General features: G+C 55.4%; 1 protein-coding gene across 1 annotated transcript in view; it reads right to left on the minus strand.

The window, feature by feature from the left end:
• Nucleotides 1-16,382, minus strand: part of ABCC12 (ATP binding cassette subfamily C member 12) — a 49,405-nt gene that overhangs the window by 15,508 nt on the left and 17,515 nt on the right. Inside the window, exons 11-20 of the mRNA XM_033127042.1 lie at nucleotides 15,305-15,429; nucleotides 12,961-13,042; nucleotides 12,060-12,263; nucleotides 8,921-9,055; nucleotides 8,695-8,776; nucleotides 8,550-8,624; nucleotides 5,773-5,862; nucleotides 4,910-5,013; nucleotides 3,020-3,217; nucleotides 2,145-2,371 (exon numbers count right to left, since the gene is read on the minus strand). Of these exons, the coding sequence (XP_032982933.1) occupies nucleotides 2,145-2,371; nucleotides 3,020-3,217; nucleotides 4,910-5,013; nucleotides 5,773-5,862; nucleotides 8,550-8,624; nucleotides 8,695-8,776; nucleotides 8,921-9,055; nucleotides 12,060-12,263; nucleotides 12,961-13,042; nucleotides 15,305-15,429 (1,322 nt within the window). The remainder of the gene's footprint in view (nucleotides 1-2,144; nucleotides 2,372-3,019; nucleotides 3,218-4,909; nucleotides 5,014-5,772; nucleotides 5,863-8,549; nucleotides 8,625-8,694; nucleotides 8,777-8,920; nucleotides 9,056-12,059; nucleotides 12,264-12,960; nucleotides 13,043-15,304; nucleotides 15,430-16,382) is intronic.

Consider the following 16,382-nt stretch of genomic DNA (forward strand, 5'->3'; position numbering starts at 1 on the left):
GGGCAGGGGCCTTATAAATATGGGTCTCGGAAATGTGAGCCGTTCCTGCCTGTGGTCTCAGTTCTGAGTGCTTCTGGCAGTATGAGTGGCTCGCTGCATGATAAGTCATTTGAGTCTTTAAGACCAGGATTTTTCATCCAGTGCAGCCCTAAATACAAGCCAACCACTTTTGGGTGCCCAACCCAAGGAAAAACGATCTGTTCCAATTCTGGATGAAAATCTGGATCTGATGTGTCACATGTCAATGTGTGGTCTTCTAAAGGAGTTTTCAAAGTCAATTTTGAACAAACGTCACAGGAGCCTCAGGAGCTGACTTTGAAGCTAAACCTTCCACAGCATTCAGTTCCCGTGGGTGTCAGCACCCCAGGACACTGGTGAGCGAGAGACCCTGCCCACGGCAGGCACATTGGCACGTTGGCCCCTGACACAGTAAGTGCCCTCCAGACTCACAGCAAAACTGACCCAGGGGAAAGGAAGGGAAACCTCACTTGTTCAGAGCTCACATGAGTCAGTTGGAAACATTTGGGTAATTCTGGGCTGTCGTTGTAGTAAAAAGTAGGAGTGCAGGCCAGAGAAGAACTTTTTGCTAAGTAAACCGACAGCCTCAACAGGAGAACAGGCAGGACCAATGACCGGGCAAACACAGGGATTACAAAACTGAACACCAGCCCAAGGAGCCCAATTTAAGAATTTCTTTCAGAAACTCTTTTTTGTGGTCATCACAATCAACCCTTGAGGCTGGAGACTGAGGCCATGTGTCCTTTCTCAGAGACTGAAGTGAGGGCCAGCTCCCCAACTCCCAGGGCACTTGTGCTCGTCCCCACAGCCACGCCAGCCCCGCACAGAGGCCAAGAATGCCCAGCCCTCAAGCCCTGGGGCGCCCCTACCCACACCGTTCCCATCATCTCCTGGCACCACCATGGACTTGATCCACAGACTGGAAACTCCAACCCAAACCCGTACCCTTGGTTCCCCACTCTGCTCTGCTCCTGCGTTTCTTCATGTCACTCCGCATCTCGGACTCTCCTTGGCCTCTCCCTTCTCCTCACCTCAGTGACTATTCGGAAATGGCTCACAAAGCCACCCCCTGTTCCGTCCCCACTGCTGCTGCCTGTGTCCAGTACTCATCACCTGTCACTCAGATGTCCTGTCAAGAGCCTCCCATCCTGTAGCCCTGTCCTGACCTCTCCGGAGGTCCATCCACCCTCCACACTGTGGCCAAAGCTGTATCTGTAAAACTCAGCTCTGAGTGTGGTGTCTCTGGATAAAAACAAACAACCCTGTTTACAGCTGGAGATGGAAGCAAAGATTTGTGGGGCAAACCCTTCACAATTTGGGGTCCCTCCTTAAGACCCTCAGTGTCCAGCCCAGGGGTGGATAATAAACATTTTGTTAAATTTTATGGAAATTCAGTTTATAGACACTGTATTCCATTTCTTACCTACAAGATACTTGCAGTCCTATAGTTTCATTTGACAGTCACAAGAACCCTTCCAAAACAGGTGAGGCTTATGTTTTAATGATCACCATTTTAGAAAGGAGGAAACTGAAGCTGCAGCATTTCTCCAACTTCTCCAGGGTCCTGCAGCTAGTTTTGCAGCAGAGCTGGGGCTCTGGGACAAATTTCTCTGATTTCCAACCCTTTGCCCTCATGCAATACCCTTGGTGCTGCTGAGAACGCCAGCTTGCTGCAGGAACAGGGAGGGGCTGGGTGTCCCAGTAGCCGAGGGTCAGAGCTGTCCTCCTTTCCCCAGGGTGGGCATGAAGGTGGGCACGGGGCACATGCCAAGCAGCCAGAAGCCTTTCTCTGCTCACATCAGTGGTTAGGGCAGGGGCGAGTTCTCAAAGCTCAGAGGGACGGAGAACTTGTCTCCTCTCTTCTCCAGCCACAGCAACGGCCGGCAGAGCCCTTCCCGGCCGTGGCTCAACCTCTCCATCACGTCCACCTCAGGGCTGCCCTCAGACTCAAATGCTGGGCGTACACAAAGCACTTAGCACAGCCCCTGGTGTTCCGTCAGCGCGAAAATCAATGTGCTCCGCCATTCAGACAGGACATTACTACCTGACACCACCTGGTCACTGTGCAGTTAACCAAACGTGTAGGTTTTGTTTGCTCCTTTTTAAAAAATAGTGCATCAACCTACCATAAAAGAATATAGAAGCCAACAGCCAGGCTGGCCAGGACTAAAAGGACAGCAGGAAACACAGCTGCCAGTGTCACGAGGATGAACACCACCATAAAAACCTGCTGCAGAAAGTTCTCCGCGTGGAATGGCAGCCTCACGTCCAGCTCGTCCATGTCCTTGGAAAAACGGTTCATTAGCCTGCCGGTGGGCGTCGTGTCAAAGAAGCTCATCGGGCTCTGTACGATCTGCGGACAATCGGAGAGTCAGCGTCCGAGGTGTGTGTTTACTACACGCTGGGCCTGGGCCGATGAGCGCAGGCAGGGCCTGCCTTCCTTCCGAGGCCCAACACGATGTGCCAGCATCCCGGGCAGGTGGTCACCAAGAATGACAGTGAACGTGGGAGATCCGGCCTCTGTCTGCAGCTTCGCTCCCAACCTGGGGTGTAGCCTGGGTCCCTCGGGAGGAGGGAAGGACTTTGTGTCCCAGGGCAATAAAAAGCCAAGGTCCACTGTGTCTGTCTGTCCCTAAAATGTGCGTCACAGCTGTGCATTGTGGCAGGGCCCTCACAGCAGTGGCATGAGGAGGAGCCTGAAGTGCCTTGTGAGGCCTTGATGTACTCAGGATGCTTGGAGCAGGAGGATGCCCTCGTGCCCGCTCGTGCCTGCTGCAGGGCGGCACTCGGGGGGAACTTCCTGACCCCCCGCAACCCCACACTCCCTGGGGTTTGCTTTCACTGTGTAATTACATCTTGGGAGACGTCCCAGACTCGGCAGGGAGCTCCACGAGCCCCGTGTCTGTCCCCGGAGCCTAGCACAGTGCCTGGCGCATTGTAGGTGCTCAATAAACCCTGTTGACAGATGGACCAGTAAGCACACTGCTCCAGGGAACTGCACCGTGTCAAACACACGATCGTGCAGCCAGGAGGACGCCATCAGGGTGGTCTTGGTAAAGGTGAAGCCCTTGGTGACAGCAAACGCCAGCACGGACACCATACTGCCTGCATACACCCACTGGTACACGTGCTGCCCGGTGTCTGCCAGCACCACGCCCATCTCACACACGCTCCTGTTGCCCTGGGTCCCACAGGTCACCTTTGGAAAAAACGAGAAGAAGCACCAAGAAGTGGTCAACTGTCAGGAGAGTGGAGTGGGAATGTTCCAGAGAGACGAAACTGAAAAGAGGCCGTGATTGTTAGGAATGAGTCAGGTGGTTACATCAAGTCAGTTCCCTTTGGGGGCCTCTGAGCTCTGCAGGGGTCCTCCTGCTGGGCCGCCGTGACCCCGAGAGGCCCCCGACTTAGGCTTGGCACAGTCGGTGGCAAAGCAAAGGGAACAAACCAGACGGGCACAGAGCAGCCGTCCAGACGCTGGCTGTGCCCCAGGAGACCAGAGGTGCTGCTGGGCCAGGACGGTGACAGAAGCACAGGAAATCTGGCTTCCACGAGCCTGGCTGAGCAACACTCACCGCAGGCACCGTGGTGAGTCGGGGGCTCAAAGGGACCACGTGTGGATCCATCCCGCCCAAGGACAGCACACATTTTTGCCAGCATTTCTGGGGAGAAGCCATCGTCGCCTCCTGAGAAACTGTGGCAGTTTCGTTTTTCTCTTGAGTCATGTACTAAAAGGCAAGACTGCCTTTAGGGAACAAACAAGCATCTTTCTTCTAAATGCCACTTTGCTGATGACAGCAAGAGCGGAAGTGTAAACCAGAGGTGGCGGCTGATGGATAAACATCCATAACTGCTAAAACATCCCTGGGGGGCTAACTGATGGAGGAGGAGGCTTCGCTGTGCCTTCGGCTCTGCCCAGTGTCTGGGGGGCAGGGCAAGCACAGACTCTGCTATCGTTGCTGCGAGCTCAAGTAGCCATTGGCACTGCCTAGGACGGCGCTGCTCAAGGAAAGGCTCCTCATGAGCTAGCGGGGCCCTGGGGGACCCGTAGGCCCCCGAGACGGTCCTCTTGCTGCACAGAGCCAGTCTCTCGTTGGCTTCTCCTCTTGGGAATGGCCTCAGCAAGCTGCACCAAACTCCAGGAGGGCATGGCGCCCCTCCACTGCCCACATCTCCCCAGGGCCTCCTCACTATGGTTGTCATAGCAACAGAACTGTGCCAAACTGTAACCTTGGAGGATGGGCAGGCAACCCCACAGTATTCCCTGGGGCTCCAGGAAAGCACTGAAACTATTGGCCAAAAGTTGGGAGAACTTCTGGCAAGCTCGAGCGACAGCAGACTCATCAGTCCTTCCCAGGAGGGGCTCTGGCCTAGATGACAGTCTGGGAGGCAGAGAGGCACCCGGGGCCCTGCAGCGCGTCCAGGCACCGAGCCTGACTCATGTGTGTGCCATTCCTGTACAGGGACTTGGGGGAGCAGAGCCATAGAGGGTGGGACCCTCTGGCACCGGCAATGTCGTCAAGCTGCCGGTTTCTCTTCAGAGGCAGGAAGACAAACCTGTGTTAGCCTCCCCCAACGCCCCTGACCCGTCCTCAGAGGCGCCTACAACAGAAGCTGCCAAACGGCTCTATGCTGCACATCCGTGACCCCACAGACTTGCCGTCTTTACCTGGCGCAATCCTTGTAGCCAGTCCTTTAAGAACTGAAGGGGCCACACAAAAAGTCCGATGCCCTGTCTGTCGTGAAAAGTTGAACGGGATTTCAGGAGCTCAGTCACGTGGTGGAAGCAACTGACCTCAGCTTCATGGAAAGGGGCAAATGAGCTCATTGTGTGTCTTGGGCGCATTCAGACTCTAACTCACCCCACGTTTTCCAACGCCAGAGGGACACTCACCTGTGAGCCCTTGTCTAACCAGAAACCCAGCCACCAGTTGCTGAAGGCAGAGCTGCCGATCATCAGGAGGAAGAGGGATACAGTGAAGAGAGAAAGGAGGTACCCTGCAAGAGGAGGGGAGAGGTCCAAGGGGCTCCCCAGGCCGGCCCCGATGGGAACCGCAAGACCTACAAGAGAGCGCCCCCCACCCCTAGAAGGGAACCACCTTCTAGGCTGATGGGACAATTCGGGATGTTGGGTCCCTGAACCCCAGTGGGGGCATCTGTTCCCCCCCGGGGGGTTGGAAAATGGGTTCCAGTTGTCAACATACTGGAGAAACCACCAATGTGCGCATTAATGGAAGTGACTCAGTACTCCCTGAAAACAAATAAACCCCGTCTTGCTGGGGAGAGGCAGGGAATGAAACGAAAGGTATGCTTTGCGTGCCGAGATGGGAACCTTGCTTTGAGCTTCACAGAAGAACCATAGCTGGTGACGCTGCTCTCTCCGTTTCAATAAAGAGTTTGGCAGCTTTAACAGAGATAAAGGAGGATTCCATTTAAAAGGCTGTATTATCAGACTTCAGATTTTTAGGGGAAAATTAAAAGCATGGATAAACAGCTTTAGCATAAAGAGTCACTGTTGAAGGAATCATAGGGGCAGCTGGTTAGCTCAGTTGGTTAGAGCGGGTGCTGGTAGCACCAAGGTTGCCGGTTCTATCCCTGCATGGGCCACTGTGAGATGCATCCTCCTTTAAAAAGTAAGAAAGAGCGAGGGCGGAAGTGGGGGGGGGGAAGAAATCATAAAATGGGAACCCAACAGTCTAAGAAGGAATTGTTTTAAATGCAAAGTAACTTTTAAAAACCCTTTGTTTTCTGCCGAACCTCCAGATGCCTTAATATATGTGTGATACGTTCTCCAGGTCACGGCTCCTTCCCGGGGGGACTCGGTCTGGACGAGCTGGTGCGCTGGAGCTGTGGCAACAAACACAAACACTGGTGGGGCAGGGGCACCCCTCCCACGTGCCGCACGCCACCACTCAGGGCGGTTACCCTTCCTGCCATTTGCTCTATGCTTTCAGATTCCTATCTCACTTTTGCTCATTTTATTTTGTTTGGTCCTCATTATAGCCTGTGAGGCAGGTGGCTTTTGGTCTTTTGAGAAATATTTACTAAGCACCTACTATGGGCTCTACCCTAGGGAGACAGGTTGTCTTGGTCGAGTTCTCCAGAAACAGATCCTAAGACAAGGCTATGACTGCATGCCATTTATGGAGGAGCTGCAGGGAGTAGGGGAGGGATGAGAAGGAAAAATCCAAGGCATCTCATCAAGCCAGCCATGTCTTAATCCCACGTGGAGAAATCTCGAACCAGGGAAACAGCCCACAGGTTTCTCACATGATCACAGCAATCGAAGATATTTCTGTATCAGCTCCCATCGGCCGCTGCTCCCTGGGGGTTAATTCTCAGCACTTCACCTTGACCTGCAGCTGGCAGCTCCCCGAGAGCCCCCAGGAAAAGCCAAGCAGAGGTGGCAGCTGGGAGCCAGCCTGCGTGAGCTGAAGCACTCGGCACCCACACCACCTACTCCAGGGCGAGCAAGGAGGAGGAGGCCCCCGTGTTCTCTGAGCTCACGCCGTGCAGAAGACACCCAGGCACCCTCCTCAGACAGCCGCGTGGCTGCCCCAGGTCCTCTCCATTGTCCAAGGAAAATGGCTGTCATGTTCTCATGGAAGTAGCACTCAGGCGCAGGGCTGCTGGCTAAAGCCATCTCAGCGGTCAGGACTGAGTGAGCCTCAGCCCTCCCCTCCAGAGGAAATGGATATGTCAGCCCCAAAGCAGAATCCTGAGACATACTTGGCTTTTATAAACAGAGATAAATTAGAGCTGACATGGGACTCCCCTACCTACGGCCGTGCTCACGCCTGCACCTGCCCTGGCAGGGAGAGCTTTCACACCTCAAATGCACCACCGTGAGTAGACCCATCATTATACCCAAACCTGGGGCCCTGAGAACCTTTGCGCTTCTTTGAAAAGCTTCAGCCTGATTCTCACTCATTGTGTCTCCCTTTGGGACGGCAAAATGAAGGAGAAGCCTCGGCAGGTGGGCACAGCCTAATGAACGGAGGTGTCCTGGACCACAAAAGGACTGGGTCAAATCACAGCCCTGAGAGCTGCGGACACTCTGCTCCCCTGCGCTGCGCTCTAGAAAACACCAGGCGCCAGGCGTGGCGGGTAGCACCCCCTTAACTGGTTCCCTTTCTACAGTTTCCAGATCGTTTAATTTCACACTTGTGCTTTGCTCTCCAGAGAAGGGGGGAGAGAAGAAAAAGAGGCACAGGGTTTTCTATTTCCACAGGACCCCAAATCCTGGGCAGCCCAGAACTTCCCTGGGAAAGCCGGGGAGAGATGGCTGGGCACCTCACTTCGGCCTTGGCAGCCTCCAGAGCAGTGAAAATATGTTGTCTTTCCAAACGTGCATGCATTTGTCACAAGCACCAGGACGGGTGCCAAATCTCGTCCATTCAAAGACACTTTTTTTCCGCCATAGTTTAACACCTCTGAAATCAGACGTGCCTTCCATTCGGTAGCACGCCATATTGTCTAGTTGGCAGAGATTTTTCTTTCTAAGTACAGGAGTACATAAAGTGATCTTAAAATGGATGGCATCTTAAATTTGATGAACTCAACTAAGGCTTTTTCTCAGCCACACATTATTGAGGAAGAGAACACTCGGAAAGTTACCCTGTGGTGGACACTTTGAGGAAAGAAACTGGGTTTTGATCTCTGCCCCTCAGGGCCACCGCGGGGCAGGCAGGAGACAGAGCAGGCTCCACAGTGGAGAAGGGATGAAGGGATGAAGGGATGAAGGCGGCGGTGTCCGGGGACTGAGGAGGCTGCCCGCCCAGCCGGGCCTCACCAGGCCGTCTCCGCACCGCTCCCCTCTGCTTCCCTGGAATCCCCTCGTAGCCTGGCCCCCAGTCCTCCCCACTGCCCCCCGCAAACTCCTCCACATCCTTAAGGAGCCGGCCAAAGGCTGCCCCCTCTGGGAAGCCCCCCGACCGTTGCGCCCTCTACAAGTCCCCATTACTCTTACCACAGCTTCCCATGAGTCTCCACTGGCCTGTGACCGCCCTCCCCCCGTCAGGACAGGGGCGTATTTCCTTCCTGTCCTCAGACTGGCTGAGTGCCTGGCACACAGGAGGATGCTTAGTCCTTACCTGGTGAAAGGATGAATGGCCTTATCCCCCTTCCTCATGTTGTGTGTGCTTTAATCTAATTAATCTCGGTGCATTGCGTTGATCTTTTCACAAATAACAACTACTATTGAGGGTTAGTACATGTCAGGCACTGCACATTTTATGTACAGCTTCTTATGTAATCGTTGCAGGAACCTATGAGGTTGGCACTATTATTTCCCCATTTTACAGATTAAGAAACTAAGGTTGTGGCCAACCTTAGAGTGGCCAAGTTGTAAAAGTCACAAGAAGTTGAGCAAGGACTTGGACTCAGGCAGTAGAACCCCAAGGCTCTCACTACACGGAACCCGGTAATTCTAGCTGCCCCAGACCACAAGCCCCGTGCCCCACTCCTCTACCCCAAATGGTGGAAGCTTAACACCTATGCGTATTTATGTAACTGAGGCAATGAATGGTAAATACCGTTGATGTCTACAAATGCTGAGTCTGTGTCGGGTCCTTTCCCTTCCTCTTTTTCGTCTCCTGGAGCCAAAACTAGAGAGAAATACAGAGATCAGTGTCCACTCACAAGCCACAGGTAACAAGAGAGGCAGGATTCAAACTCTGGTTGTACCAGCACCTTCATCTCTTTCAGCAGGGCTCTCCTTAAGGGCTTCCACCATTGCTGCATTGTAAATGTGCTCAGGGTCCTGGAGACAAAATGAGATGCCTTCTGAAAGCCGACTGACAGAACTCCCAGGCCGGAAGTCAGGAGGGCAGGCCCCTCACTCTCTCAAACCCAGGTACACCCAGGTACGCTCACACCCAGGTACGCCCAGGTACCAGCAGGTTACCTTGAATTGCAATCCTCGGAGGCTGTGAACCAGCTTTGCATAGCATCCCCTCTCCTCCATTAACTCTTGGTGGGTTCCCTTCTCACAAATTTCTCCAACTTCTAACAAAATGACTTCATCACAAGACTCCAAGAACTGCAGAGACAGTAAAGCGATCTACAGTGAAGTCCCGCCTTTCTAAGAGAGGAGAGCGCCTTGCCAGACTCCCGTCCAGCGGTGTCCCCTGGTGCAAAGGGGGCCTTGGCCTGTCACTACGACGCACACTAAACCTTCCTTGGCTATTTGCTTCCTAAATGCGCCGCCCTGCCAAGAAGTCTGATTGTGGAGGTTTGGAATGTGAAATTGACAGTCACTACAGCCAAGGTATGGTGGACAGGAAATGGGGTCTCATTGATGACCCTGTCATTGTCAGGTGCCAGGCCGCCCCCTTTGGCCTGAGGCTTTATCTGTATGATGAAAATACAGCTACATTTAATGATGGCATCCCACATTTTTTGCCCAAAGCACTTCTGTTTTTCTAATTTGACTTTTAGTCATTTCCATATTGCTTCTAAGATCAACGAGTTCTGCCGAGAGGGGTTCCTTCTCCTTTGGGAATGACACAGAGTTCTCCCTATGGGATCAGCCTACCTAAGGGCAGGAAGCTTCCTCCTAGAAGCAAGCACCATGCTGGTGAGATTTAACACAGCTCAGCCTGAAGACACCTTTGCAGTACAGCCAGAGGTCATCCCCTGTACTTCGTGGTCCACCCAAGGTCAAATCAACCCTTGATGCTCTTGATTAGAAGCCAGAAAGAAATGGCTACCTTTGTTGCACTCGGTGGGGTGTGGGGGTCACGGTGGTGCCCAAAGGCCAAATGACAGCTGTTCTGACAGGTTGGGCAGCTCCAGGCTTCCTGCCTCCCTTGGACTAACTGCCCAGCTCCTTGTCCACTTTCCCGGACAATCTAAGCAGGAACAGCGTGGCGTTTAATGTCCAGTTGGGACACTTTCTGACAGAGCCATTTTCCTGACAACAGCCTCTCACCTTTGCCCAGCTTCTTCTAACTTTCCAATCTCTCAATCTCCCACAGCCCATAAAGAGAGCAGGCAGCTGTTACCAGCCCATCTTCCAGACGGGGCGACTGAGGCACACATGGACTTGTTACAGCCCCACAGCCTTTTCTGCCTGTGTGGGGCACACGTTCCAGCCCCAGAAGCTCCTGGGGAAGCCCCTCTCACCAGTGAGCCCCCAATTCACTCCAGTGAGACTAGGTGTGATTTGAGCAGCTCTGTTCTGCACACTCACCAAATATGACTCAAAATATGGGTTGGACTTCAGGGGCCGGGCACTGGCCTCATTTTATTTGTTTCACAAAAGAGCTGTTGTCCAGCCCACGCACCCAAAAGCATCTGGAAGCATGCCTGCATGCCCCAGAGTAAAAGCAGCGGAGAAATGTTCCGGAAAAGCCCAGAGGCTCTGCTTTGGGGCTCTGAGCCCCCTCCTCCCCAGCAGTGGACAGTCGGACTGACATTCCAGTGCCATCTGGTGGCTGCCTGCATTTTTCACTACGTCAAGAATGAGATAAAATGACCTTGGTGAAAGGTGTACTCTCTCAGGAGACTGAGGTCTGGGGGGAAGACAGTTCTTGCCTGAGGTCACACAGCTGCCTGGTGAGGTCGAGGACTGGACCAGGGCTGAGGTGACCGCCCCACGATGAGGATTCCTGGCAGGACAGGTGCAGCCCACGTGTGTCAGGTGCCAGGAGTCCCCTCCAGGTCCCCAGGACTCCTCAGAAGGACAGGTGGTCTCCAGGGACTGGACCTCCATAGTGCAGAGCTGTGGTCACCATGCTTATCTTCCCACCCGGACGAGAGCCCATCAGCAGTCAGCTCATGGGGGTCCAGAAGAACTTCAGCCTTCTCCGCCAGCCTGACACCTGGCCAGCACAGGAGCTAGAGCTCTGGTCCTCACCAGCCCAGTGGGCTGCTTCCTGGCGGTGACCCAGCCCACTGAGAATAAACTGAGGCAGCCCCCACGGGCAAAACGCAAAGGCTTGGAGCTTGTTCTGAGAACCCTCAGCAGAGGGAGACACAGGCTGGAGGCAGAGCCACGGTGAGGGGAAGGCCTGGTTTCCCGGGGTCTTTAAGAAACTGCCCCTCTTCAAGCTGGCTCTTCTGGCCCCTGACGGGGGGTCCTAAAAATGCTGGCTGGAGTGTCCCATAGCCACCACAACCCCACCTCCCTCTCCCAGCTCGACTTCCTGTGATGGCCATGGGACCTGCCTCTTACCCCCAGACCAGGCTTTTGAGCATTTCCCCACAGGTGACAGGGGACTAAGGAAGACAAGACTTCTGCTCCCTCTGCTCCAACAGACCCCTCAGCGCAGCTCAGTCCCGTGGGATCTCTCCTCCAGCAGGAGACAGGCAGGAGCTCCCACGCACGTACACACACCTGGAGACTTACTGCGAAGGACGCGGTGCAGGACGGGAAACCTGACTTCTCTCCGGGGAGGGGATCTTGGAGCCCCTCCAGGCACTCAGAACCTTTTATGTGAGGCTGCCGCCATGAGAATCGTCTCCACGCTGCCGAATTCACTGGCTCACTCAGGGCAAGCCCACCCACTTTCCTCAACAAGATCTCTGTGCCAAAGCCTGAGAGTGGCTCTTGCCTTTGCCCCAAAGCCCCGGCCTCCAGCACCTGTCCCCTGAGCAGTGATGCCAGGGGCACTGAGCCCCTCATCCAAGGGGCCCACCATTCCCTGTCACCCGCCCCCCACCCAGGCACCTCTGGCCTCAGGCCCACCCAGGCTTTGCTGGAGGAAGGGTGGGTCTGACTTGTTCCCACCTGTTTCCCATCTGCCACCACCCATGGCCCTGAGCTGAGGGAAGTGCCCATGTCCACCCCAGAGGGAAGGGTTAGTTGCCCCTGGAGAATCTGCTCTCTGGACTCACTGAGCCCAAAGGCAGGACCAGTAGAGGTCAGGCTGATGGAGGGGCAGGCTGGCTCTGGAGACGCCAGGATGGCTGGGGAGTCCCTGCGTTCCCTGCCCCTTCTCTGGCCATCTAGGTGAGTGAGGGCAGCCAGCACAGGAGAGGAGACTGGCGTCAGAGCCGCACCCACCCCGCCCCTGGCCTCATGGGGTCCCAGGCTCAGTCACCTGCAGCTGGTGGGTCACCAAGACCACGGTCTTCCCCCTGAGTGTCTTCTTAATGCACTCCTCGAAGACGTGCTTCCCCACGTGGGCGTCCACGGCCGACAGGGGGTCGTCCAGCAGGTAGACCTCACGGTCAGAGTAGACGGCGCGGGCCAGGCTGATCCTCTGCTTCTGCCCGCCCGAGAGGTTGAGGCCCCGCTCCCCGACCTGCGGGCAGGGCCAGTGCTGCTGCCCACCGCCGAGCCACCCCCACGCTGGAGTCCTTGGGGGACGGAGCTTCCTGAAGCCGGCAAGACTCGTGCAGACTGATCAGGATGGCGCCCCAGCTCCTCCACCCCTCAGGGACCCGCTGAGGGCACTAGGTACCCTGGGGACCGGAAGGCACAGTGAGGGCATGAGCAGACAAAGGCGACGTGCTCTCAGCTGGCCTGTCCTCAGGGTGCTGTAGCTCTCCGGTCTGCCGTGGGCACCTGAGTCAGCAGGCTCAGCCAGGACCCAGCCAGCTCTTTGGACGAGCATCCTGGAGACAGTTGGAGGTGACCCTTACACTCCTGGGCCCCACCACAGTGCAACCTCTGGACCTCCATCTTCAGAGTGCAGAGCCAGCCCTCGAGGTGACAAGCAGCTTTGGCCAGAAACCTTCCCTGAGATGACAGGCAGCTTGGGAGTGGCCCCAGCAGTGACCACGCTGAACCCAGCACAAGTGGAGGTGGTGCCCGATCCACTGTGGTGTCCCCAAGTAACAGACCCTGACTGCGAAATCAGGACGGGAGGACCTGACTTTCCTGCATTGCCTGGGACCTCTCGGGGCCTCAGATGTGGATGGAGCTGGGCCTGCCGAGCCTCCACCCTGTGGCCCTGGCTGCCAGGCTGCCATGTGCTGCTGTGGGGCTGAGCTCCCGGCTCTGCTCATCTCAGTCAGGTCTCTGTAAGGGAGGCTGCTCAGGTCGTCCTGGAGGGCACAGACACGAACCGTGTGCTGGTACCTGTGGGTACAAAGGTCAGAAGTCAGCACGGCGAGAAAGACCCCACAATCCACTGCACTGGGTTGCCGCTGGAGGCATTGCTGGTGTCCCTGGGGCAAGGACCGCAGTACTCCACAGCCTCAGGACCCGGCTCCTGCTCTGAGGCACCTGGTGTGTCTGGTGGCAGGTGCAGCCCCATCCAAGCAGCGGCTGGGCCCCACCACGGGGCCCTCGGTTTCTGTCCCACTTGGCAGGCTGCCTTGTCCATGGAGGTTGATCCGTTGGCTGACTGACTGACTGCTACCGTCACTGTCGTCAGCATCACGGGAACCGCCCTTCTCAGTGCGTGATGATGGGCCTCAACGCTCAGACTCTGCTGCCTTCCCGGTGAAGGGCAGCAGCAGGGGGCACGCCAGCCCCTGGCAGCACTTGATGTCCTGGGACAGATGCTGGGCACAGCCCCGAGCATCGTGCCCACATGCCAACTTCAGGGCTGGTACACATGGTGGTTACGACACAGGCTCTGGGATCAAAACAGTCTGGGTTTGAATCCAGCTGTGTAAGCTTGGCCACGTGACTGTCCCTCCTTCACCGTCACGCTCCACCCTATAAAACTGGGCGAACAACTCTCATTGGATTGTGAGCAGGAAGCGGAAACATGGGCACAGCCGTTTGCATGTCTGGCTCACTGCCAGTTCTCCATCGGGGTCGTTAGTATTAGTATTATTACATTCGCCAGTCCCCAGCTACGAGCTTCAGCCTGCTCCGTGCATCTTCAACCCCTTGCCACTCCCCACCCCCCATCTGAAACTTCCTCCCTCCATCCTGGGCCTGAAAGCCACAATGTCCATCCTAGGAGCAAAACCGCTGCTAGAGATGCCACATGTGGAGGGGACTCGATCCATCCTTCGAGGCCCAATTGAAGCGCCACCTTCTCTTTCCTCTCGTGACCTCTGCTGCCTCTGAACAATCCAGCACAGCTCCTGTCCCTGGGCACCTTCCTCCTTGGTGCACTGTCATTTCTGTGCATCTTTTGCAGCCCCTTCCAGACTTGAGATACATCTGAGCCACCCCCGTGGCGGAGCTGTCCCCCGTGGTCTTGGGCAGTGCAGGTCATTTGGTCAGTGTTTGCCGGCTGACATCCTCACTGATAAAGACAGGAACCCTTCCTTGTAGCCGGCTTCCAAAGAGAGAGAAGCCATTCCAGGCGGGGCTGGGAGGTGGCCAGGCTATGGCAGGCCGGGAGTGCTGAGCAGAGCAGTTTAGCCGGTGCCGAGGACGGCCGTGATGGTCAGACCTTCCTGCCACTCCCGAGGCTCCTGGCAGCAGGACACCATGGCGGGGGACGAGGAGGGCACTGACAGACCTCTTGCTGGGAACCCACATGCTGGCACGTGCCGGCCAGCAAAGGCAGAGTTTGTGGGTTCAGAGAAGAGCATGGGGAAGTCCAGGCAGCCGTTGGAAAGCTGACAGCCTGACTCATAAAATCAGTCCCTTGTGTCTGTACTGCAGGATCACGGCGCCTGGGAGGCTTCAGGTGGCCCAGCTGCCAGGCATCCAGCAGGAGCCGGTGCTGCTGGCCTGGAGTTCAGGCCTCAGTTCTGCCACTGAATAGCTTTGCCCTGGGCAGGTCAGCTCTCCTCTCTGGGCCACAGCCTTTTCATCTGTAAAATGGGGCCAGGATCTCCCTAAGCGGGTGGCTATGGGGCTCTAAGGAGAGTCTGTACATGGCAGCACAGCCAACCCCACAGAGAACCGCAGGAAGCTGTTGCTTGCCAGAGCTCAGAGATCACGGTTCAAAGTGTCTGCAGAATTACGACTTGAACTTTGTTTTTGTTTCATTAGCTCATTTTGAGGACATCAATAGCAATATGTCCTGATATCTCTGATGTCACGTAATCATTTCAGGGCTGATTAATTGCATACCTGCTGCTCATGATTTCAAGCAAAGTTTTGGTTACTTGGCCTAAAGCAAAACTGCCAGATTTGCCTCCCTCTTCTCAGAGAACACGTGCCCTGGCACACAGACCCTCCAAACATACGCTGCTCAGCAGCGGGAGCCACGTGTCAATTCTATCTGTGCCCGAGAGTGTAATCAGTGGTCAGCAGACGGCACCTCTCCCCCACCCTCGGTCAGGAAGAGAAAAAGCATCACCCATTTGCATCTGATCAGTGTTGAACCAGGACTTGTTAAAAAACAAAACAAAAAGAACCTCAGCAGCCATTACCAACGGCGTCACGTGTGTAGCAGAGCGTCCCAAGCACGACAGCACTTCCTCTTACCTTTGGTGATCATACTTTTCTCCAAATAATATGTTCTCTCGCACATTTCCATGGAAGATCCACGCTTGCTGGGAAACGCAGGCCAGGGTCCCGCCGACGGCCACAACCCCGTGTTGTAAACGCATCTGGAAGCACAGAACCAGACCCCCTTCAGACGCAGACCCGCCGACCTCCCCGGGGCCCACTGCACCCCCTGGTCACTGAGCGTTCATTTTGAAGGTGCAGGAGGGTGACAGGTTGTCTTGTCCACACACTGCAAAGCCCAACTGTGGGGATCGAGGGTCTCAAAGTCAAGCATCTGCAAGAGGCCAGTCAGGAATGTTCTAGAAAAGGCAGTGGTGAGTCCTGTCTGCAGGGCTGCTGCTAGCATGCACAGCACCTTGGTGCAGCTCGAGCAAGGTGCCCCCTGAGCGGACCCATCACCAAAGCTCCCTTTTCCTTCGGGTGCACTGACTGGCTCCCTTTCCTCAGCCAGGCCCCCAGTGGACCTGGACTGTTGTGGTGGTGGCCCTGCCATGCCCGTCCTCAGGAAGCAGAGCTGGTGCTATGCAAGGATGCAGGCCTAGTGCAGCCAGAGTTTCGCATTTTGCAAGAGGAGCAGAAAATCTAGTTTCCTGTGGAAATTTTGGATTTTTAAAACATTGGACCATCCAATTAAAAACCATGCCTGGGTTCCGGTCTGTGACCCTGAGGGCACAAGTTCATTTAAGATGGCCCCGGTAGACGCTACTGGTGAGGCCGTGTTCATCGCCGTCGGGAGAGGAAATACGGAGGCTGGCTGTGATTCGATGCTAAGGGCTGACGCTCATGGGGCAGTGAGAGTGTGTCAGAGACAGAGAAGGAGGATGGCCACGGCGGGTGAGGGAGGTGACACCGCTTCACCTCAGGAACGGCCCAAGGGGCAAAGAACGTTAACCTTGCAGGAGACAGAATGGTGACAGTAATGGTGATAATAACATGACAGCTACGATGAACGGCATATGCCAGGCACTGTGTGAAGTGCATGTAAAGTAATGGTCACTGCCGCTGCGAATTATGCTACAGCCGACTGTTACATTACATACAGCATGTCGTTTAA

This window comes from Rhinolophus ferrumequinum, chromosome 15 (assembly GCF_004115265.2).
Source record: "Rhinolophus ferrumequinum isolate MPI-CBG mRhiFer1 chromosome 15, mRhiFer1_v1.p, whole genome shotgun sequence".
NCBI classification, from domain to species: domain Eukaryota; kingdom Metazoa; phylum Chordata; class Mammalia; order Chiroptera; family Rhinolophidae; genus Rhinolophus; species Rhinolophus ferrumequinum.